At 35.3% G+C, this 17,182-nt stretch overlaps 1 protein-coding gene across 15 annotated transcripts in view; it reads left to right on the top strand.

Moving 5' to 3' along the window:
* The window catches only part of NR3C1 (nuclear receptor subfamily 3 group C member 1), a 119,454-nt gene extending 105,746 nt beyond the window's left edge, over positions 1 to 13,708 (top strand). For 12 of the 15 annotated variants that reach the window (XM_069592317.1, XM_069592310.1, XM_069592314.1 and 9 more), the window contains 2 exons: positions 8,847 to 9,004; positions 9,574 to 13,708. In XM_069592317.1, the coding sequence (XP_069448418.1) occupies positions 8,847 to 9,004; positions 9,574 to 9,726 (311 nt within the window). In that variant the 3' untranslated portion in view covers positions 9,727 to 13,708. The remainder of the gene's footprint in view (positions 1 to 8,846; positions 9,005 to 9,573) is intronic. The other 3 variants (XM_069592313.1, XM_069592320.1, XM_069592307.1) reach the window with 1 other exon arrangement.
* The last annotated feature ends 3,474 nt before the right edge of the window (positions 13,709 to 17,182 follow it).

Here is a 17,182-nt window from a genome sequence, read left to right as displayed (position 1 = left end):
AAATAATGCCATCTATAGCAACATGGATGGACCCAGCGTCTGTCATACACAGTAAATCAGAGAAAGACAAATATCACATGATATTGCTTCTATCACTGTGGATGGTGACTGCAGCCATGAAATCATGACAACTGCTCCTTGGCAGGAAAGCTAGACAAACCTAAACAGTGTGTTAAAAAGCAAAGACATATCTTTGCTGACAAAGGCCCATATAGTCAAGGTACGACTGTAAGAGCTGGACCTTAAAGAAGGCAGAGTGCCAGAGAATTGATGCTTTCAATCTGTGGTGCTGGAGAACACTCGAGAGTCCCTTGGACAGCAAGGAGATCAAACCAGTCAATCTTAAAGGAAGTCTACCCTAAATATGCATTGGAAGGACTGATGCTGAAGCACCAATACTTTGGCCACCTGATGTGAAGAGCCAATTCACTGGAAAAGACCCTGATAGTGGGAAAGACTGAAGGCAAAAGGAGAAGGGGGCAACAGAAGATGAGATGGCTGGATGGTACATTACATGTACTGAATGAACTTGGACAAACTCCAGGAGATGGTGAGGGACAGGGAGGCCATGGTGTCAAAAAGAGTGAACTGAACAACAGTAACATTGCTTACATACAAATGAAGTTATTTACAAAACAGAAATAGTCATAGTTGTAGGGGAAAAAACTAAGGTTACCGAGGGGGATGGTATACAGCAGAAACTTGCTATACAGCAGAAACTATGAATATTGTGAGTCAACTATACTCCCAATAAAAATTACTTTAAAAGAAAGAAATTATGAAAGAAAAGGATGACCTACAAAAAGTGAGCTTGAGTACTGTTAAAGAATTGGTTAATGCAGCATTGGAGCTGGACTGTTGGACAGAGGTATTTTACCTAGAAAGGAACAACACTATCTTGAAAGTTTACATAAAGTATCTTGGTATATGAACTTCAGTGAGACTGCTTTTAGCAAGCAAAGGCAAACTAGAAAACTTCTGGAAAATACAACGTTATCTTGTCTATATTAGTAAAAATGTGGCATTTTCAACAACTAATGAAATAGCGTTCCAATTTTTTTAAAGACTTCATTCCATTAGTAACTGTGGTTTCAAAGTGGCTAAATAATCTATGGATGGTGTGCATGACTGTGCTTCATCACTCAGTTGTGTCCAACTCTTTGCTGACCCCTTGGACTGTAGCCCGCCAGGCTCCTCTGTCCATGGGGATTCTCCAGGCAAGAATACTGGAGTGAGTTGCCATGCCATCCTCCAGGGGATCTTCCCAACCCAGGGATCAAACCCAGGTCTCCCACATTACAGGCAGATTCTTTGCTGTCTGACCCACCAGGGAAGCCCCTTACATGACTAGATGACTATTTAAGTGTTTCCAAAGCACACATCAACCTTAATGCTTTCATACTATTTTTGTTGTTTAATGTCACGGAACTTAAGGAATATTAGTGATATTCCAAAGTAAGAAAATTTTCTACAACCCATTTTTAAAAAGCTAATTTTTTAAGGTTACCTGTAGCAGTACCCTTGTCAAAGCAGTGAGCTTGATACTGCTGAAGTAAACCGTTAAAGTTCTGATAATGAATCATTTGGGTTGATAATATCCAGGTACAGGTCAATGCCAAGATACTAACCTTTTGGTAAAAAAAAAAAAAAAGACTTGGATGAAAATATGTATCTTAAGATATAGTTAGACTGCTACCCTGACAGAACACTAGAAGTGTCCTAACCCTCCATTAAGATATGCTGGACTTAAAAAATTAAACACTACATGCAGACAGGTACCTAAAGAGATGAGCTGCAGTTGAAGCTAGCTTTCTCTTAGAGGGTAGTTGCCAAGACTGGTAAATTAGTACATTCAATAAATTTAAAGACAAGTACAATTGGGAGAAAAAAAAAAGATGGATCTAAAGGCAGATTAGACATATCTGTAGAGACATTTAAACTGAAATATGCATCTAAAGAAGTTAGCCAGAGTACATTTTTAATGTGCATTTGTGTATATGTATGAACAAAGTTAAGAGGCATGACTGAGAGAGAAGGTCTAAAACAGTACTTCACAACTCTTCACGTCATAATAACATAAAAAAATAGCATTCATTCATATAGCACAATGATGTAAATGAATAAAGCTTCCTGCAACTAGTGGTGACCAGCATAGCAGATCATTAACAACACATTAGTAACCCATTCATATGGTCTTCTTATAATCAAAGATCAAGATGAAAGCTGAAAAGATACTATACAAAGAGATAATGTCTGGAAACTTTCCAGAACAGCAGCAATTGAAGAAAGTGAAATAATTTTTTTCAAAAAGCTAAGAGGGGAGAAAAACTGAAAAAAGAGTGGATTTCCAGTTTAAACTCTCACAATTAAACAACTTGGCAGCTATTGCTCCCATCCTCACAAATAAGAAAAAGCTAGGCAAATTGACAATAACTTTTTTAAAGATCCATCTGAGAAGTAAGGTCACAGGCCAAACCACTAACATCAAAATCTGGAGAAACAGGCAAATACAGAGGACCACAGCCAAGATCAGTTTCCTGGAAACAGAAGCTACTGGACCCACTAACGCAGAAACACTTATGGTATCTGATGAATTTCTGAAGACCAAGTAAGGAATAGCTGGAGTGTTAAGAACCCTGATATCAGGGCTTCTCTGATAGTTCAGTTGGTAAAGAATCCACCTGCAATGCCGAAGACCCTGGTTCGATTCCTGGGTCATGAAGATCTGCTAGAGAAGGGATAGGCTACCCACTCCAGTTTTCTTGGGCTTCCCTTGTGGCTCAACTGGTAAAAAATCCACCCACAATGCAGGAGGCCTGGATTCAGTCCCTGGGTTGGGAAGATCCCCTGAAAGAGGGAAGATCCCCTGGAAAAGGGAACAGCTACCCAGTCCAGTATTCTGGCCTGGAGAATTCCATGGACTGTATAGCCCATGGGGTCACAAAGAGTCGGACATGACTGAGCGACTTTCACTTCACTTTATAAGAACTCTGGAGACCTAGTCTTCAGGGGTTTCCCCCCACAGTTCTCTGGGGCTTACCATGAGAAACCCCACCAAATTCTAATGATGAAGATCAGAGAAGATCCCCTTTCTATCCTAGGGGAAAGGGTAAATAGATAATTCCAGTCCCCTTTACCTTCCTGTCTCAGGTAAGAGAGATAGTAAAAGGAAGAGAAGAAATATTTGAAGCAATAAAGGCTGATAACTTTCCAAAATTAATGACAGACACCAAAACACATCCAGGAAGCTCAGAAAATATCCAGAAAGATAGATAAATACCAAAAAAGCTGCACCTAGGCATACTGTACTCAAACTACAGAAAACTAAAGACAATAAAGGAAAAGGCCAGAGGGGAAAACAGCTTACCATTCCTTATAAAGGAAGGATATAAATTACATTAGAATTCTCATTAGAAATCATGCAAGCAGGAAGGTAGTAGAGTGAACTATTTACCGTTAAAAGAAAAAGATCACCCATGATAGATTCAGCATCCACTGATGATGATTTAATGTACCTACAGTACCTATAAAAATAGTACAGTGTTATTTGAAAGAAGATGTAGATTAGTTGTAAATGTATATTTCAAATTCTAGGGCAGCCACTAAAACAACTTTTAAAGGAAGTCATAATTGATACACCAAGAGGAAACAGAATCACATGAATACTCAGTAAAGACTAGAAAAGGCAGAAAAAGGAAATAAGAAAAATGAATAGATAAGTTACAAACATGGTAGAGATTAATGTAGATATCTCGAACGATCACTTTAAATTTGAAAGGCCTAATATACAGTCTTTTTTTTTTTTTAATGAAGGTCAAAAGAGAATTTGCCACTACAGATCCTCAGTAAAGTAATATTAAAGGATATACTTAGTCTAAGGGAAAGTAGTATCTTGAAGATGGAAAACAGAATAAAGTGGTAAATATTTAGATACATTTAAACTTAACTGTAAAATGACAGTAATAATGTCTTTGGGAAGTTATAAAATAGAACTAAAGTATACAATAATTACATATAGGCAAAGAAGAAAAAAGGAGCCTTTGAAAAGTTAAAGATGAGTGTTTAAATTTCTTAAAGAGTATACAAAGTACATTATCAAACCATGAGGGCTTCGGGGGAGAACATGGTAAGAAAAAACAATCCAAAAGAATAAAAGAAATGAGAGGAAGCTGAGGGCAGAGGGGAAGCATAAACAAAGGCATGATAGGAGGAAGTAACAAATACACTGATTGTACAAATAAGTTCAAATATATCAGCCATTTCATTAAATATACATGGACTAAATGCTCCAAGATAAAAACATACAGAAAGTGCAAGACTAGTTTAAGAAAACAATCCAATTCTGCTATTTATATAAGATATGTATCTAACTAAAGATGTTGAGTAGCTAAAGTAAAAAGATATACTATGGCATACTACATGCCATGTAGTACAGGGTATTCGTGGCATACTTTCTGTAAAAGGCCAGATGGTAAATAATTTCAGCTTCGCATACAATCTCTGTCAGAGGTACTCAATTCTGCCCCTTGTGACATGAACATGATCATTAACAATGCTTAAAGAGTACAGGCATGGCTGTGTTCCAATGATACTTTATTTACAAAAACAGGCTACAGAGAGGAAGGGGCCATTGCTGACCACTGTTTTACCCAAAAGCAATCTGAAGCAGCTTTATTACTATAAAAATAAACACTAAGGCCCCCCAAAACAGTTCTATATTTAAAGATTTCACTACATAAAGCATTCTACTCACCAGAAAAATACTTCTGAATATATGGCCCAAACGACATAAAGCAAAAATCCCAAGGAATATTTGTGGTAACTTGGGATGGATAAAAGTCTTCTAAATATAAATACTGAATAGGTTTCTCAGATTTTTACAATGAGGAAAACCAGCACAGAAAAAAAGTTTTAAATAAGAAATCATTATTTTAAAAATCAGCAATAACTAGATTACCTGTAATACAATCAAGTGTAAAAATTAACCCACTCTGAACATGGGTCTTAACACTCCTGATTAAGTGGCCTTCATTTGCACACTAATACTGATATCCTAGAAGTGTCAAGTTTGCTTTATGAAATCAAAATATTTTCATATGTAGTTTTTGGTCTAATCCTAATCAAAATCCAATAAGAGTGATATATTACACTAACCAAATGAAGGATAAAAATCTAAGTGCAGAAAAAGCATTTGACAAAATTCAACATCCATTTATGATAGAAAATATTAATAAACCAGGTATAGTACCTGACCATAATAAAGGCCATATATGACAAGCCCACAGCTAACGTCATTACTCTATGGTGAAAAGCTGAAAGCTCTTCCTCTGAAATAAGGAATGAGGCAAAGATGCCCACTCTAGCCACTTCTAGTCAGCCTAGTTCTGGAAATTCTAGCCAGGCCAATTAAGTAAGAAAAAGAAAGAAAAGGCATCCAAATCAAAAAGGAAGAAGTAAAAATTCCAACTGGGGTCAGCACATCCTGAGTGTTCTAATTATTACTGCCTGTTAAACTGGAAGTAAAACCATTAGGAAAAAAATATTTTTAAGAAGTTAAATTATATTTGCAAATGATCTGATTTTATATAGAGAAACCCTAAACATGACATAAAAAAATACTGTTCGAACTAGTAAATTCAATAAAGTTTCAGGATACAAATTCAATTTACAAAAATCTGTTGAGTTTCAATACAGTCAAAACAAACTAGCAGTAAGGGAAAAGGGAAATTAAGGAAACAGTTCCGTTTACAACTGCATCAAAAAGAATTTAAAAACCTAGGAAAAAATTTAACCACAGAGGCAAAAGACTTGCACAATGAAAACTGTAAGACACTGATGAACAAAACTGAAGAAAACAAAATATAAACGGACAGTCCATGCCTATGGATTAGAAGAATTAATAGTGTCAAAATGTCCTTACTATTCAAAGTAATCAACAGACACAGTACAATCTCTATAAAATTCCTATGGCATGTGTCACAGAAACAGAACAAATAATCCTAAAATTTGTATGGAAGCATAGAAAATCCAGAACAGCCAAAGCAAACTTGAGAAAGAACAAAGCTGGACTTAACGCCTTGGTTTCAAACTATATTACAAAGCTGTAGTCATCCAAACAGTATTGTACTGGCACAAGACCATTCATACAGATTAATGGAACACAATTGAGAGCCAGGAAGTAACCCCACAATATATGTATTATCAATGAATTAACGACAAAGGAGCTAACAGTATACAATGAGAAAAGGGCAGTCTTTTCAATAAAGATGTTGGGAAAACTATATCCAAGAGAATGAAACTGGATTACCATCTCACACCATACACAAAAGTTAACTCAAAATGGATCATATGGACTTGAACATATGTTCTGAAATCATAAAAGTCCCAGAAGAAAATACAGGCAGTAAGCTCCTTGATGTCAGTCTTGAGGTTGATTTTTTGGCTCAGACATCAAAAGCAAAGGCAACAAAAGTAAACAAATGAGACCACATCAAACTAGATAGCTACACAGCAGAGGGAACCATAAACAAAATGAAGAGGTAGTCTGCCAAATGAGAGGAAGTATTTGCAAATCGTATATCTGATAAGGGGTTAATAACTGCAAATAAAAGAATTCATACGACTCAACAGCAAAAGAACTAATATCCAGATTGTTTGAATGGGCTTAGAACCTGAACAAGTATCTCACAAAGACATACAAATAATAATATGTATATAAGAAGGTGCTTTACATCATCTGGGAAATGCATGCAAATCAAAAGCACAATGAAATACCACCTTAACAGCAATCAGGATGACTGTTAGAAAAACATCCAAAGACAAAAAGTATTGGCAAAGGTGTGGAGAAAAAGGAGACCTTTGTGCACTCTTTAGGGAATTTAAATTGGTACAGCCACTACAGAAAACAGTATGGAGGTTCTTCAGTAGATTAAAAATAGAATTACTATATGACCCAGCAATTTCACTTTGGGGGATTTAACCATAGAAAACAAAGAAATTAACTGGAAAAGGTATGTGCACCCTCACGTTCACTGCAAAATAATCTATAATAGCCAAGATATGAAAACAACCTAAATGTATACTGATGGGTGATTCCATGAGATATTATTCAACCATAAGAAAAAAATGAAACTTCACCATTTGCAACAACATGGATGGACCTTGAGGACATTGTGCTAAGTGAAATCAGTCAAAGAAGAGAAATACCACATACATCTTGTACATATAATCTAAAAACAAAAGCCCATGGATACAGAGTACAAATTAACAAGTACCAGAGGTGTGTGTGTTTGGGGGTGGAGGGTGTTGGGGGATGAGAGAAATGAGTGAAGGGTTTAGAGAGTACAAACTTCCAGTCGTGGAGATGTAATGGTGTCTATAGTTAATAATATGATATTGTATATCTGAAAACTGCTAACAGTAAATTTTAAAATTTTCATCACAAGAAGTAAAGTTTTTTAACAATTTATAGTGATGGATGTTACCTAGACTTGCTGTGGTGATCATTCTGCAGTATATACAAATACTGAATCATCATGCTGTACACTTGAAACTAATACAATGTTACACGCTAATTATATCTAAATTTAAAAATATATATATTTTTTAATTCACTGAGAAAGAAAGGAGTAGGAAACGGGCTCAGGGAGGTTATACTGAAGTCCACCTGGCAAGTAAGAATTAAAAAGACTTATCCTAAACACACTGGTTTTCCTCTGTTCTAGCATTTTCTAAGATGTCAGTAGAAATGAAGTTTACATTTGGAAAAGGATTTGTTCCCGCTCCCTGGAGAGTGGGCTTCCCTGGTAGCTCAGACAGTAAAGAATCTGCCTGCAATGTGGGAGACCCAGGTTTAATCCCTGGGTGGGGAAGATCCCCTGAAGAAGGGAATGGCAACCCACTCCATTACTCTTGCCTGGAGAATTCCATGGACAGAGGAACCTGACAGGCCCCAGTCCATGGGATCCCTGGAGAGTGCATAATTATAGCTCTAAGAAGTCCTGAAATCCAAAACTCTGCCTAACTTGGTATTGAAACATCTACTTTTGCTAAATTCTGATCATCAAATCCTTTTCCCCCTAATCATTATTTACACAGAACCAGAGTTCCTTGGAGCACACTTTAAGAAATGTAGTATCCACAAGTCATAATCTCTGCAAGACCAAGATTAATCTTAATCCTCTATGATTAATCTTAATCCTCTGTTCACAGTCCTTCTTCCTAGTATTGCTTCCTGAAGAGTACTCTGAAAAATTGATTTTACACTAATTTTATGATCCATGACATATTTTCTGTATTTCTATACATAAGGAAAGGCAGACATTTGCTCCCTAGTAAAGCATACATAGAAACCACATAAAAAATCAAGTTTGTTTTTAGATTGGAATCATATCAACTCAGTATGTTAACACATTAATAAAATATACTGCATGCTAGTTTTAAGGTCCTAATTGGTTTTATCACAGATATTCCAAGATATAACTGGTGGAATAAACACTTGTTGAAGCCATCTATGTCTTTACTAGAATTAAACTCAAGGGCAGAATGACAATCAGTGTATTGTTTGGTCTTCACACTAGCTTTGTGAACTAAGGAGGAAGGTGTTTACTAGATCCATTTACAGATGAGAAACAACATGATAAACCCAAAGTTAACATCCTCCAGTTTTCTTTATCCCATATTCTCATGTGGCTGTAGTTTCATAATCCTTCAAAATGCTTATATTTTAAGAGTGCATTAAATACAGTGTAAAACATGAAATGATCTATTACTGATAAATGTCCTACTTGTATATATGAAAAGTTATCACAAGAAAATTCTTTAATTGATTACAATTAACCTTTTAGTTCCTAAGGAAGGCTTGAAGAGTCAAGAACTATTTGATGAAATTAGAATGACCTACATCAAAGAGCTAGGAAAAGCCATTGTCAAGAGGGAAGGAAACTCCAGTCAGAACTGGCAGCGGTTTTATCAACTGACAAAACTCTTGGACTCCATGCATGATGTAAGTGTCAAACAAAAAATCCAAGTATCAAAAGAATTTCCTGAGACAAAGTATGTCCTGATTAGTGTATATAATTACATACCAATAGTTTTAGGGTCCCCCCATTCATTGATTTTGGTCATGGTTTGATTTCAGGCTGTGAAGTTCAGTTTGGCACACAATTCTCCTAAAGTCAATTATGAAATACCATTTCTAGTCATATGCATCTAACATCAAGATACTAGTACAGAATGTAATGGCACTTTTTTTTAAAAGGCAGAATTCCCTATTTCTTTATGAATTTATCCAATAAGTTTGAATGTGTCCTTCATATACTATGGTATCACAATTCATCATGAAACACTTAATTCCATATAATTCTGTATACAATTTAAGAAATTCAAATGTATTTGGTAACTGAGTGCTCATTTTAAGTAAACTTCTTTCTTACCCGGGCAATTCCAGCAGATTGGTATATTCCAGGTCAGAAATTTTAAAAAAAAAAAAAAGGAGGGGGAGGCCAAAACCACCATGAGATGTCTCTACTGCTAAGTTCTTAAGACTGATCATCACTATATCTTCTCTTGCAGGTGGTTGAAAATCTTCTTAACTATTGCTTCCAAACATTTTTGGATAAGACTATGAGTATTGAATTCCCAGAGATGTTAGCTGAAATCATCACCAATCAGATACCAAAATATTCAAGTGGAAATATCAAAAAACTTCTGTTTCATCAAAAGTGACTGCCTTAATAAGAAAGGTTGCCTTAAAGAAAGTTGAATTTATAGCTTTTATTGTACAAACTATCAATCTGTCCTGTAGCAGTTTTATTTTTTTGTTTTTGTCTGGATTTTGTTTTTGTTTTGAATATGCACTACATGTGGTTTAAAGAGGGCCAAGACTTGGCAACAGAAACAGTTGAGCTATCACTTTTCAGTGATGGGCAAAGTAGAAAGTGAGAGTTGGTGGATCCCAGAAATTAGAGCCAATAATGTGGGTGTATAAGCTCCACTTTCAGAGAAGGATGGCACCTAAACCACCAGTGCCCGAAGTCTGTGTGATAAAATTTCTGCTCATACTTTTCACAGTTGGCTGGAAAAAATTTTTTAGACTTTTTGTTGATATATTTTCCCCTGTATAGTTAGGATAGCATTTTTTTGATTTATGCATGGAAACCTGAAACAAAGTTTACAAGTGTATATCAGAAAAGGGAAGTTGTGCCTTTTATAGCTATTACTGTCTGGTTTTAACAATTTCCTTTATATTCAGTGAACTACGCTTGCTCATTTTTTCTTACATAATTTTTGTATTCAAGTTATTGTACAGCTGTTTAAGATGGGCAGCTAGTTCATAGCTTTCCTAATCAAACTCTAAACATTAATCTTCTGTGTGAAAATGGGTCGGTGCTTCTAACCTGATGGCAGTTAGCTATCAGAAGACCACAAAAATTGACTCAAATCTCCAGTTTTCTTGTCAAAAAAGCTCATATTTTGTATATATTTGCTTCAGTGGAGAATTATATAGATTGTGCAAATTAACCATCCTAACTGGTGTAGAGCACCTAGTCCAGTAACCTGCTGGGTAAACCGTGGATTGCGAAAGACTAATTAAAAAAAACACTACCAAGAGGCCCTGTTTGTACCTAACGCCCTACCTATCTCTGCAATGGTTAGATGGGAAGAAAGTTGGTAAACTGTCTTTCAGGACCTTTTGCTGTAGTTTGTAAAACTTCCTAAAAGTTATAATTCCAGATAACCAGCTGAAACACAGTTGAGTATTTTTAACCAGTCCAAGTAATTCCTCCCACTAAACTTTACCCCCTCCCCAAAATCTCTAATATGGCAAAAGTGGCTAGACACCCATTTTCACATTCCCATTTGTCACCAATTGGTCTTTCTTTCCTGGGGATACAGGAAAGCTCAGCTACTGATTTTTCTGATTTAGAACTGTATGTCAGACTTCATGTTCATAAAACTATACATCCCTCACAGCCTTATGTGTGCCATAGAGTTTAATCAAAGTCATGTGAATTTCTCCTTTTCACTGTTGAGAATTATCATTTTAAACAAGATAGAAGCTGTAGTAGCCCTTTCTGTGTACACCTTACCAACTTTCTGTAAACTCAAAACTTACATTTACTAAGCCACAAGAAATCTGATTTCTATTCAAGGTGGCCAAATTATTTGTGTAATAGAAAATGGAAAATCTAATATTAAAAATATGAAACTTCTAATATATTTTTGTATTTAGTTATAGTTTCAGATATATATCATATTGGTATTCACTAATCTGGGAAGGGAAGGGCTACTGCAGCTTTACATGCAATTTATTAAAATGATTGTAAAATAGCTTGTATAGTGTAAAATAAGAATGATTTTTAGATGAGATTGTTTTATCATGACATGTTATATATTTTTTGTAGGGGTCAAAGAAGTGCTGATGGATAACCTATACGGTTTATAATGTGTACAAGCATTCATGCAGACAGCAATGGTCTCCGAAACCAAACAGGTCTGCTCTAGAGGGAGAGGGAAATGGAGACTGGCCCTGTGCACCGTGAAGGTTATTGAGGCTCCGTCCCATTCAGATCAGAGAGGAAGTAATCCTCTGCCTCCCAGAATGACCACCCTTCTCATTCCAACAGTGCGTCTGTCTGCACAGGTTTAGTTCACTAAATCTCCCCTTGCGCTAAAGCATGTTAACAGGACAGAAAGGTGGTGTTTACAGGCACCATCACATACAGCCTCCCCAATAGTTAACAGTTTGGCAATAATACGCATTGAGGTACCAGCAATATGTAAATAGCGCAGAATCTCATAGGCTGCCAATAATACACTAATTCCTTTCTATCCTATAAGAATTCATTTCCTAATAAAATGAGGACATGTTTATGTTTTCTTTGAATGCTTTTTGAATGTTGTTATTTTTCAGTATTTTGGAGAAATTATTTAATAAAAATGTAATCATTTGCTTTTTGAATGCTCTCTAAAAAGGGAATACTCCTTTTGTAATTCTTTAAATTGATCTCAAAGTATTTTAAAATGATTTGTATCCCAGCTGGATGTGAAATTTTTGGTGCCTAAGAAATATTGCTTGAATATTATCAGTGATAGTGTTTTCAAAAAATAAGTTCTGAAAGATAAATTATTAATCATTTATAGAATATTATCTGATTAAAATCAGAAGGTGTACCACACATTAATCTTAATTTTAGCCCCAACCACCTTGGCTCCTAAAAAATCGAGCTCAGTGAATAAAGACAAGTGCACTTTGTTGTTAAAAGAAAATGGACTGACATTCATGAAGCTATAGGAAGCTGTACGTTAAATGGAAAAAGAAGCCGTGACCTTTTAGAAAATGTAGGAAAGAAGAAATTTACCTTAATTGTGTGTGAGTGTAATTATGGGCTTAAGTGAAGAAAACTATGGTGCTGTCTGAAAGGAGCTTCATTTTCTATATATTTGGTATGCTGCCATCCCAAACTATAAAAGTGTATAGTAATTTTAGTGATAGGTGACATGCGTAGATGAGTCACAACAAATCCTGAAAAGTATTTTTAATTACTGGTGGAAAAAGGGACCCTCTCTGTGTTTTCAGGCCTTGCTATAGGATACAAGACAAGTATCTGGGGGGATATACACCCAACTGTCGAAAACTATGTGAGGGGAACCTAAACGTGCACCTGCCTTCTCCTGGAAAGAAGACGACACAGCAAAAGGAAAGCACACACGACTAGTGTCTGTGCAGAACTTAGGGTTTAGCATAGGATGAGCTCTGATACACATATTAAGGAAAGCCAGGCTCACTTCAGAACTGAGGAATGGGAGAATGAGCAACTCCAACTTTACATATCTACCTATACAACCAATTATCACTGTATTATCATTTTAGTTCTCTGTTAAATATCCTAAAACTACATCACCATGGAATGGACAATATTATTGTACTTACTATACTTTGATCTGTCAAAAGTTAAGAACTGTGACAGCCCTCAGTAAGATTTCGATCTTGGTAGATCACTGAAAAGACTGCAGCTGTATATGAATGTGTTTTTCTGTGCCTGGTTTGAGAATTAGAAGAGAAACTAAGAGTGTAAGGAGGACATGTTAACCACTTGGAATGGAAGTTTATCATTTTCCAGACTATGGTCAGTCAGCCTGGTCCACCAAGGGATTAGTGACCAGGTTTTTGGGAAAGGATTAGCTTCTCTCTAGCAAATGCCTGAAAGAAGGATTTTATTTTCTGATGAAAGGCTGTATGAAAATACCCTCCTCAAATAACTTGCTTAACTACATATAGATTCAAGTGTGTCAATATTCTATTTTGTATATTAAACAAATGCTATATAATGGGGACAAATCTATATTATACTGTGTATGGCATTATTAAGAAGCTTTTTCATTATTTTTTATCACAGTAATTTTAAAATGTGTAAAAATTAAAACCAGTGACTCCTGTTTAAAAAATAAAAGTTGTAGTTTTTTATTCATGCTGAATAATAATATGTAGTTTAAAAAAAAGTGTCTTTTTACCTACGCAGTGAAATGTCAGACTGTAAAATCTTGTGTGGAAATGTTTAACTTTTATTTTTTCATTTAAATTTGCTGTTCTGGTATTACCAAACCACACATTTGTACTGAATTGGCAGTAAATGTTAGTTAGCCATTTACAGCAATGCCAAATATGGAGAAACATCATAATAAAAAAAAATCTGCTTTTTCATTATATGACTCCAACATGCTTTTGTAGAACTCATGCAGTTTCACTTTTCCTCCTGCTTTTCTTCCCTCTTCTATTGAATGTAGAGTTACCACCTCAGGGAGCTTACACTGCTAAAGAGGACATTTAAATGTCAGTGTGGCAGGTTTACATGCTAATACAGCTTAAATTCAAAATGAGCTTAACTCTGGCACCAAAGACCCAAAAACTGTCCCATCTGTGCCTCAAATGGTCATGTGCCAACTACTGCAAAGGGTACTAAGGGAAGGAAGAACTCATTCAGGCCTTTTCCAATGAAAATGCTATTTTATGTAAACTGATTAGCTCATCAAGATTCTTACCTTACTTAAATTAACATCAATTCTCCAAAAAAGGATGTAAACATTCAGTAAATACAGCAATATTGCATATTATAGACAATAAAGGCAAAAGGGGTAAAACGGTAAACCAGTTATTCTATACAATTAATTTACGTCGTATTTCCAAAAGCATGTGTCCAATCATATCCATAAACTGGATGATCTAACAAACTTTCCTATAAATACTCTTCTCTCCACATGTAACCTCCATCCCTAAGGAAAAGGCATTACAATTTTAAAACCAAGTCCATCTTACCTGTCATATGTATACTATTTGCTGTGTACCCACTATATGATAAATACTGAAGTTCAAATATGAACCAGAAAATTACTATTCCTACCTTCAGTCATTTGCAAAAGTATGTAAGAAGCTTCCCTTCCCAGTGTCTTACTAGTATGTGTACATATTATTGCTTTACTATTCAAGTATTAGCCTTACATTTGTAGAACACTTTCACATATAGCAGTTAATCCTCACCTACCCAACAAGCAAATGAAATAAAAACAAATGCTAAGGAACATAACTCCATTTCATAAAAAGGGAACAAGCTCAGAGTTTAAACACCTGATTCATAGCTGCTAACCCATTTTATTGAAATCTGAATGAAAAATCTTTGTAATGAGGCTATTTACCACGTCAGAGAATATGGCTCTAGTCTACAAATTCCCAGGGAACTGGGGTTGCTTTTCTGTTTTTAAATACGTGTTTTACTGAACACTTACTTTACGCCAGGCATCATGTTTCAATGTATTACTTCATTTAAACTTAGAAACTCTATAAAGTGCTACTATAAACCTTATATAAACTCACTGTATTTATATGAGACAACTGTGGCTTAAACAACTAACTTACCTAGGTTACAAAGCCTGCAAGTGGTTAAGCAGGGCTTTTTAGGTCTGTTTTTTGTTTGTTTGTTTTTAAATACTGGGCATCTGGCTCCAGAGTCCATGTTCTTAAACATTACTGAGAAATTATTAATATGAAGCTCCTAACTAGATTAAATGAGCCAATGTTGACCATTCTATGTCAAGCCTTTGACCTAATCTCATTTAACCTAATCATTTTAATTTAACCATAGCTATTTTGACTTACACACTTAACAATGATAATTCCTTCTCTTAAAAATGTGTTCTACCATGTGTCCAATACCGTTTGTTTTGTCAAATATACTGTACAAGGAACCTGTCTCACTTAACACCCACAGGAAAATTAACACATTTCTTCAAGCTATGTAGAGAATATAGGCTACACTCAAACAGAGGAAGAGAGTCATTTATAAATGAACACTGATGTAAGTCAAAATTTATGATTAGTTTGGCAAGTAAAAGTAAGAGCCTGAATTTTGAGTGCATTTTTTCTTAGACCTTCAGCTAATTTCTATTAACTGGCAGTACATGGTTCTTAACAGCATTAGTAACTTTATAGCATTTGCTTTAGTGCAGAGAATCCAGTCTTCTTTTCTTATGTCAGGTTTCCATTGCCCAGTTAGAATGAAACCATACTTTGGTAGGGAAACATTTTTTACTTTATTTGGTCACAGACAAGCTAACATCAGAACAAAACAGTTCATACAGAATACATCAGACACCCAAAAAACTTTCCTCATTCTATCCAACCCACTTGAATAAAAGACAGTTTATATTATTCATCTTTATACCCTCTCCATAAATCAACAGAATAATATGTATACACTAAATAAGCCATAGTTTTTATTACTGTTAATGTGGCATTGTCTTAGAAAGTACTGTCTTTGAGTATACATGGAGTTATGCTGGAAATAAAAATCTAGATCATCCGAAACCATTAGGATTGTTTGCTAGCATTGCAAAGAATAGAGATAAAAGTAACTCTTTCCGAGTGGGTGTAACAGGAGATATAGTGCACATAAAAACCAAACAAGGGATCACAGAACATGAAGTTATGTCATAAATACCTGTTGATCAGTTGCCCGACCCACTGTGTGGCAGGCATGCTAGAGGAGCCAATTCAAAGACCAACCACTAAGCCAATACTAAAAACTTCAACATGATTATGTTCCTGCCTTCAAGGAATCAAAGATGAGACACGCAGTTCAACAATTCCACTGCTATGTATCTATTCAAAAGGAATAAAAACATGGGTATACAATGACTTGCATGCAGATACTCACAGCACCATTTTTCATAATAGACAAAAAACTCAAATGTCCAACAACATAAATACATAACAAATAAAACATCAACAAATGAATCAACACATAAACAAAATGTGGCATAGCTATATTTCAGTTCTTATGTATAGCCAGCCATACAATAGAAAAGAATTGTAAGCAAAGCAGAGCAGAATATCACACAACAATAAAAGAGTGGTGCATGCTATAATATGAATGAACCTCAAGCTAAAGAATTCACACAAAGAGACCGCATATTACTTGATTTCATGTATATAAGATGTCCAGAAAAGGCAAAGCTATAGTCAAAAGGCAGGTCAATGGTTTCCTATGACTGGGGGCGGCATCAGGGCTCAAGTGAAAATAGTATGAGGGAACTTTATGGAAAGATGGAAATGTTTTAAAATTGGATTATAATGATAGCTACACAACTCAGAAATTTTAATAAAAATCATTAAGATTTACACAAAGTTTTATGGTATGTAGCTTATATATATTTATACACACACACACTACATCTAAGAGTGGATGTAAGCAAATGTGTAACTTTTGTTCACTGTATCAGCACCTGGTACAAAGTACTTTGAATACAAAAGGCAGGTGCAGCTGATTTTCAGGAAAGCCTATAAGAAGGTGTCTTCCTTTCACGATACTATACACAGACAACCCTAAAGATACTGTTAGAAAATTACTAGAGCTAATCAGTGAATTTAGCAAAGTCGCACAACACAAAATCAATACACAGAAATCACTTGTATTCCTATAAACAATGAAAAATCAAAAAGAAGGTATCAATCCCAGTCACCATTGCAACAAAAAAGAATAAAATAGGAATAAATCTACCTAAGATGACAAAAGAGCTGTATACAGAAAACTAAGACACTGATGAAAGAATTCAAAGCTGACAGACGGACAGATACTGCATGTTCTTAGATTGGAAGAATCAATATTATTAAAATAACTATATGACC

The sequence above is a fragment of the Ovis canadensis genome, chromosome 5 (assembly GCF_042477335.2).
Source record: "Ovis canadensis isolate MfBH-ARS-UI-01 breed Bighorn chromosome 5, ARS-UI_OviCan_v2, whole genome shotgun sequence".
Taxonomy (NCBI): domain Eukaryota; kingdom Metazoa; phylum Chordata; class Mammalia; order Artiodactyla; family Bovidae; genus Ovis; species Ovis canadensis.
This window is presented reverse-complemented; position numbering and strand designations above follow the sequence as displayed.